Source organism: Solanum tuberosum, unplaced genomic scaffold, assembly GCF_000226075.1.
Source record: "Solanum tuberosum cultivar DM 1-3 516 R44 unplaced genomic scaffold, SolTub_3.0 scf00272, whole genome shotgun sequence".
NCBI classification, from domain to species: Eukaryota; Viridiplantae; Streptophyta; class Magnoliopsida; order Solanales; family Solanaceae; genus Solanum; species Solanum tuberosum.
This window is the reverse complement of record NW_006239194.1, coordinates 492,268-500,287: the sequence shown is the minus strand read 5'-3', so window position 1 is coordinate 500,287 and position 8,020 is coordinate 492,268. Positions and strand designations below refer to the sequence as shown.

General features: G+C 30.8%; 1 protein-coding gene and 1 long non-coding RNA gene across 2 annotated transcripts in view; one reads left to right on the top strand and one right to left on the bottom strand.

Moving 5' to 3' along the window:
• Positions 1 to 2,543, bottom strand: part of LOC107062803 (uncharacterized) — a 4,921-nt gene extending 2,378 nt beyond the window's left edge. Inside the window, exons 1-2 of the long non-coding RNA XR_001474858.1 lie at positions 1,367 to 2,543; positions 577 to 1,214 (exon numbers count right to left, since the gene is read on the bottom strand). This is a non-coding gene — a long non-coding RNA (uncharacterized lncRNA). The remainder of the gene's footprint in view (positions 1 to 576; positions 1,215 to 1,366) is intronic.
• A 3,836-nt stretch (positions 2,544 to 6,379) lies between these two features.
• On the top strand, positions 6,380 to 7,981 carry LOC102585648 (calmodulin-like protein 3). Its single transcript, XM_006358240.2, has one exon. It carries the CDS (start codon positions 6,487 to 6,489, stop codon positions 7,189 to 7,191), a length of 705 nt encoding a protein of 234 aa, XP_006358302.1. The 5' UTR covers positions 6,380 to 6,486; the 3' UTR covers positions 7,192 to 7,981.
• Positions 7,982 to 8,020: the final 39 nt, after the last annotated feature.

Here is an 8,020-nt window from a genome sequence, read left to right as displayed (position 1 = left end):
CTTTCTCTCTTTCTCGTTTTATACATACACAGATTATACAATTGATCTTTTGTATACAACTGCTTTCTTTTGTATATGTATAGCGAATTATACATAGATATGTTTGCTATAGAGCATAATTATGCAAACTTTGCTATAGCATACAAATATGAATTTTGTGTTTGCTATATGTGAAAGTTGCTCTTTTAAATAAATGATCACTTTAGCCCATTAACTGTCAATTATCTACAATTATCTATCAATTAATTAACTCAAGTTAAATGAATAATCCAAATTTCCAAAAATGACCTTTCGGGTCATTACATGTACCATGTTGATAGGAGATAGCAAGTATCTAATAGAATAATTGATGTTCGCACAAGTTGATCCAACCATCATAATCTTGTAAGGGAAAAAAAAAGACGATCTGGTGTACAAAACATTCAAGTTATCATAAATCTAAGTCCCAATCCCACTTTTTGAGTTTTCCTTCTTCATATCTATACTTGCAACTTCAATATCGCCTCTGAGTTGGTTTCACATAATAATTTGTCATTACAAAACAAGGATTCATATAAGACATAATAAAGTTCTTACCTAACATAGATAGGTCCACCACTCAACACCCTCGCTGAGCCATGATACTCAGCCGCTGGATGAAGAGAGTGGAACATGTCCAATGATCAGGCTGCATAATTTCTCCAAGGAACTAACACATTGTTGTATGCCACACTAGCAATGTGAACTATTGGATCGATCGGTTGGATAAAAGTCATCGAGTTTTGAGAAATATTTTCCTTACTTCAGGTATGACTCATTTTCCAACATTTAAAACATGAAAGAATTAGAAATTATTTTTCGAAACATATTTCCCTTCGTACCAAACAACCATATTCGAAATATTTCTCTTTAGCTATACTAACAATATTTTTAATCCCAACCGTTGGATCTTCCTTATTCCGAAATTTTTCATTTTCCTTTATCCCTGTTAGACCTGGGAATTGTTAGAGTGGGTAAAAGTTTCACATTGGTTGCGGAATGGACTAGTGGTCTCCTTATATGGACTTGGGCAATCCTCTCCTCATGAGCTAGCTTTTGGGGTTGAGTTAGGCCCAGGTGCCATATCTTTACCAGGATCACCACCACCAACGGAGTGCCACCCGTCGTCAATGATGATGAATTTTGGCTGGAAACCACCGGTGCTGAGACTTTCGAGGCCGGCTTCCAGGATTCCCCTGAAGAACAACTTGAAATGAATCTTCGATTATTGGAAGGAAAACAACACATAATATTATTGTCATTGTTGTTGCTAGATTCAAGTGGTGACAAAAAGTCAAAGTGGTTCAACATCTACTATATATACACATAATTTAAACATTGATCCTACCTGGCTCTGCCTCTAGATTAGAGGTGATCATATCCATATTTGATTTCGACTAGGAGAAATTGTGTTTCCATTGGGATTTCACTTCCTCTGTTTCCCATTTTCTGATCTATCCACCATAGTTTGAATCTGAAACAAGAAAAGAACAGTACATCTTGTAATTTTCCGAGTGGCACAACATGTCGATTGTTGTCTTGATCGAATTCTGCACCAAGAAATACACCTTCTGATGGACTTGATGCAGTACCAGAAGTTGTTATTTCATTGCCCGTTACATTTGTTAATATTGTTCTGTCTTTCACCAAGAGTCTCCTGTCAAAAATCCTTATCGTTGGAGTGATGATCGCCATGGAGCGTGGTGTCTACTCCTTTTGCTTCTTCCTCCTCCTCTTCGACCTCATTCTCTCAAACTCCTTTTGAATTATGATGGAAGGACAAGATTAGCCTTCTTAGGTTCGAGTTTTGAGTACAAAGTCAACTTTGTTAGGAACACTTCATCTCGATATAGGTAAATAACTCAATATTCAATCAGGTGCACCATAGTAGGGATGTCAACAGATAATATTATACTAATTTTAGAAAATATATACATAATATACCTAGTTTTATGAAGATTCTACGAGTTCGCGTACTCTATATTTAGGCTATAAATTCGCGTCTAATGAGATTTTATGAGCAAGAATTGAAGTGGGAGGTGATGAAACAGAGAATCAAAAAAGATTAATGGATTTGGTGAATGAGTAAGAAGAATGGGTTCTTGAAGAAGTGAAGAATCATGGGATTATGGGGTTTTGGTTTTGGATTGGAGTATTTATAGAAATCAACTTAAACATGATTGGTGATTTTAATTTGGTCTGCCACTTAAACTTATATAAAGTTAAATAAGTAGACATACGTCTTCATTCTCCAATTCTGGGTGTGGACAAGTAGGTATATAATGAATAAGTAGACACACACGTCTTTCATGATAATTTGCTATTCTACATGTATTATGTTGCGTAGGAGTACGTGTGTGTCTACTTGTTCAACTTTATATAAGTTTAGTGTCTACTTGTACAAATCAAAAGTTGAAGGGTGTAGATGTCAAATAAGGCTAAGTTAAACAGCACGTTTATGTATTATGCCAAAATACGTTGATATTTATTGACCTAATAATTTGGCTTACATTAGTTTGCATTGTATCTTTATAATCTTGCATTGGTATACATTGATCCATATTTCCTAATAAATTATATACATTTGTCTGCATTTGGATACATTGATCCGTTTTCACCTAACAAATTTGTATATATATATGGAATGAAATAATTGGATCCCTAATTATTTTTTGCTAATACACTCTACCAAACGACGCATAAGTGAAATAAGGGAAACAAAATAATAGAAGAGAATGAACTTAATAAAGCCCATTACCTAGTAAGAAAGCCCCATTAGCCATTGCACCAATAGCCATTTATAGGACTGTTCTTTAAAACATAATCAGTATTTGCAAAGTATTTAAATTTTAGCCATTGCTTCTTCTTTAGCAGCTTCAATCTTCTTCCATGCTAATCTACTTAATGTAAATTACAAAGCATAAGCGTAAAAACAGAAATTGCTTAAAGGAATTTTTCATACCATTTCAAAACTTCAAAACTCATACGTCCTGAAATTTTAATCGTTTACAATAGTTTAATATTTTTTCATAAGAATTTCTCTCAATAGATACTTATGAAGTGTATAATATTTTTAAAAATAATTATTTTTGGCTGCATGATTAATATTCCCAAAAAGGTCCTATTACCTTTATATACTTGATAATTACCAAGTTCCTTTAGACAACTATTATGAAAAATCTTTCTTGAAAAAAGAAAAAAAAAAATCTTCTTCTTTTAGTGGGTAAAGAATCAAGACAAATTCCATTATTCCATCTATGCATGAAAACAAAGCAAAGTATCTAATGCTGTAAACATAGTCATTATTAAATCTTCTTTTACATAAATTCCAACACTAAAAATTCTTTCGTTAAAAGATATTATAAATGGTCGTTTGGTTGCTGGTTAAAATGTGATTTATTTATATATTAGATTTTGTATAACTTGTATTATAGTATACATAATATAAAATATAATAACTAATGCATGACTTATCAGAGTCAGCGTTAAATGTGGGCAATTCAAACTCTTTTCAGTGAAAAAATACATTATATATATAATGTTTTAATTATCTTTGATGTATATATAGAAATTGTTGAATTTTCTTAGCTACTTTGTATGTTTACCTTTTAATATTTTAAACTTCAAATGATGATCGGTGATTCTTTAGTGAAAATTTTGACATCACATGATTAACTTTTAAAAAAGTATCAGCTATTGTAATCTAGTATTTATCATTTCCTGCTGGCCATAATGTTGAGCAAGTCAAAATAATTTAATAAACAAAAAAATCAAGAAATATTCTCTGCCTTTATAAAACGTTTTCTAGTCGTTTTGACTCTTATAGAAAGTAAAGTAAGTAAGAATTTGGAATATTTACAAAAGGAATCAAATGAAAAAGCTTCTTTTTCTAGTGAATGCAGTTTTGGAAGTTTTGGTGGTCTCTTTTTCTTGTTATTTTCTGTCCATCCAAAGTCACATGAGAAATAATTAATATCTTATAAAAAAAATATTGTCGATGTCCGGTACTCATATCGGAGCTCAACTAAATTTGGATTTGAATCGGAAAGTTTCACATTAGGGTAAAACGTTCCTTGACAAAGGCGAGTTCATATTCAGGGGGATTTAAACCCGAGAACTCTGGTTAAGGATGAATGAGTACTTATCACTCCACCACAACCCTTGTTGGTCATATAAAGCTATTAAAGATAAAGATGATTTTTTTTATTATTTTACCTTTAATATTAACTATTGATTTAAAATTATTTTTCAAGTTCACTAAATATTATACATCAACTAATATAGATATCATTATAAAAAATTGTTTTTTATTTATGAAGTGTTCAAAATTTATTGTGAACTTGTAAAATTAACAAAGAGAGAAAGGACATGTTTGGATCGTTTTATTAAAAGTAACTTATAAGTCAAAAACTAAATTTTTTAAGTAAATTGTACCTTACTTTTGGATTCTGACTTCTTTTTTTAAAAAAAAAAAAATTGATCTAAAAATGAGTGCTTAAAATCACTTTATAACTTTTCCAAATAACTTCAAAATTTAAAAAATATTTAAAAATAAAAAATACCTAAAAATAAATTAATCCAAACGAGCGATCAAAGAGAAACTATGAAAGTTTGTTGTGGAAAGTGATGTTTTGGTATTACATTGAAGATTGTGGGGTATATGGTGTAACATTTACTTGCAATAAAGATGAGGGAATGTTTTTTTTCTTTAATATTGACGAGTATAATAATTTCTTTTCATGATTAAGGCAAATTGTAACGGGCAGAATAATAGAAAGTTATGCTGTCAATTTTATTACTATTATAATTTTTCCTTTTTTAAAAAATATTTAATAAGTTCTTAAATTTTATCATTGAGCAAAGAGTATGAAAATTTCTTAGGGAATAAAATTGTATGCATGTCATTTTTTTTCATTTTATTTGTAGAATTACATTAAATATGTTATTGTTCTTATTTTTATTTTAATATTTTACGTGGTAAATTTAAGACCACAAGAAAAATTATACATATTTTTAATTTAAGATTATAAGATTCAAAGTTATGGTGATTGATGTACTGACGCATCATATCTAATGAAATGTGTCACGGAGTATGATATATGTCGACGATATAATTTTAATTGACGAGACACATGGTGGAGTTAATGATAGGCTGGGAGTTTAGAGATGGACTTTAGAGTCTAACGGGTTCAGATTGAGCAAGAGTAAGAGCATGTTTGGACTGACTTTTAGTTTTGACTTATAAAACAAATCATAAGTTATGACGACTTTTGGTTAATATTTATCATTTAAGCTTAAAACCAAGTGCTTATAAGAACTTTTTAAATTTATCCAAACATTTCAAAAGTGCTTAAAAGCACTTAAAATACGTCAGTAAGAATTTGGAGTGCAAGCTCAGTGACGTAACTTACGTGGCAGATCTAGAAGTAAGGATTGACACACAAGACATGGAGGTCGAGAATTAAAATAGAAAACTAATAGTTAATCAAGTATTATCCAGTTCTCTTATCAGTATTTACAATATCTTTTGCTTCAATTATCATATTATTTTTTATTGTTACTTGTTCTCTTCTTAGTTATTTTTCAGCAAGACTTTTTCATTATTATATTTGTTCTAAGCACTTAATTTTTATATTTTTACTCAAATCGAGGGTCTTATAAAGAGAACAATCTATTTACCTTCACAAAGCAGAAATACGACTATTTATACACTACCCTTTCAAACTCTCCTTAAAACTTATATAGGGTATATTGTTATTCTTAAAATTCAAGAATCCCTCTTTATTTTCTAAAATATTCGTGATTGACTGAACTAGGACATCTAAATTAAAACGGAGGGAGTAATATAATCCTATATATATTTAATTAGAAAAAAATCCTATATATGACTTTAGGTTTTAGTGTAACGTACAAGCAAGATTTAACTTTAAAAGTAGAAAAATATTAATTTAATTAAATTCTAGACCCCCCACCCCCAACTCCCCACCCACTACCATCACTCTCCAAAATTGATGGAAGCAACGCGTTTAGAGTTGAAATAATTTATACTTATTTACCATTTCACGCGTTTTTTTTTTGGATCAACATTCAAAAATTAATACTCCTACCGCTCTATTTTACGTGACACACTTTCCTTTTTAATTCGTTCCAAAAAAAATATTATCTTATTATAAATTTTAAACTACCATTTACCCTTAAAAATTGTTTTCGATCATAAATTTCAAAAGTTTTTTTTTTTTTTTTTTACTTTAATATACCAATAACAAATTAAGTTGTGTCACACCAAATGGGACGGAGGAAATATACTAATGATAATAAATATAAAAGTTAAAGCAAAATCACCAAACAAACGCGTTATATTTTCTCTTTACATATTTTAATTTCATTTTACAAAACTACTCAAAAACAACTCAAGAAGCCATTTTTTTCATTGTTCTGTTCCATTGAAATCTCTCAAGAATCAAGAAAATGTTGACAATTAGCCTTCTCTTCTTAGCATTTCTCTTCATTCTTGGTTTAATCACAACCCTTTTCAATTTTCCCACTAAAAAGTTTCAATCTTGGATCTTTTCCCTCTCTGTTAAACCTCAAACCCTAACCCCAACAACCCCTTTTGTCAATAAAGATTCAATCTTGGTTGAAAAGAAGAGCTCAAAACTTGAGTTGAGGGGTATTTTTGCAACATTTGACAAGAACAATGATGGGTATATAACAAAACAAGAATTGAAACAATCACTTAAGAATATTGGGATTTTTATGGAAGATGGAGATATTCTTGAAATGGTTGAAAAAGTTGATTCTAATAAAGATGGATTGATTGATATTGATGAGTTTTATGAACTTTGTCATAGTTTTTTGGGAATTGAGAAAGTTGTTAGTGAAGAAGAGGGGGGAGTGGAGAAAGGGGAAGAGGAAGAGGGGGATTTGAAAGATGCTTTTGATGTGTTTGATTATGATAAAGATGGATTGATATCTGAGGAAGAATTGAGTAAAGTGCTTTCATCTTTGGGGTTAAATCAAGGTAAGAGATTAGATGATTGTAAAGAAATGATTAGGAATGTTGATGTTGATGGTGATGGAATGGTGAATTTTGATGAATTTAAGAAGATGATGAAAAATGGTGGAAGGCTTATTCCAATTTTAAGGGGAAATTCCATTATGTTACAAGATTAATCACCAGTGTTCTCGCTTACCCTCCAGCGTGACTTGAACACTCAATTCACGTGATATCCTTTTTTTTTCATCCCAACCACAGCATGATTAATAGTGTTTTCACTTATTCTCTACCCTCAACCCTTAGTGTTTTCACTTACCCTCCAGCATGACTTGAACCCTCAATTCATGTGATATTTCTTCTTTTTTTCCATCCCAACCCCAGAATGATCAAAAGTATTCTCATTTATCTTCCACATGACTCGAATCCTTTGGTCTTAGTGTATTCACTTGCTCTTCAGCATGACTTGAATCCTTTGGTCTTAGTGTTTTCATTTGCTCTTCAGCATGACTCGAATCCTTTGGTCTTAGTGTTTTCACTTGCTCTTCAACATGACTCTGTCAATCTTAATGTTTTCACTTACCCTCTAGCGTGATTTGAACCCTCAACCTAGGTATTGGTCAATGATGAAGGTGATCAACTACTTGAGCAAGGTTCACTTTTCTAATCTTCAAGATTGTACAAATAGGAAAAAGAACTTGCATTGAGTGGGATTGTATAGTAGTTAGTTACTTTTTCTTTTGTTTCTCTTAGAATTTGCTTAAGTTTAAGATTGGATCTAGGTCTAGTTAAGTCAACTAAGATTATTTGTTTTTTTTTCTTTAACTAGTTGGATTAGAGAAAATTAAGAAGCATCATCACACTTGTGGTTCTGTATTTGATCAGATTGTGTTGTTTTCAGAGCAGACAAGTTTTATGGTTGTACTGACACACTATATGTTTGTTTATTAATTGATTTGTTTTTTTTTTTTGCTTATGGTACTTGTTAATTCATGTTCAAGTAAAGTT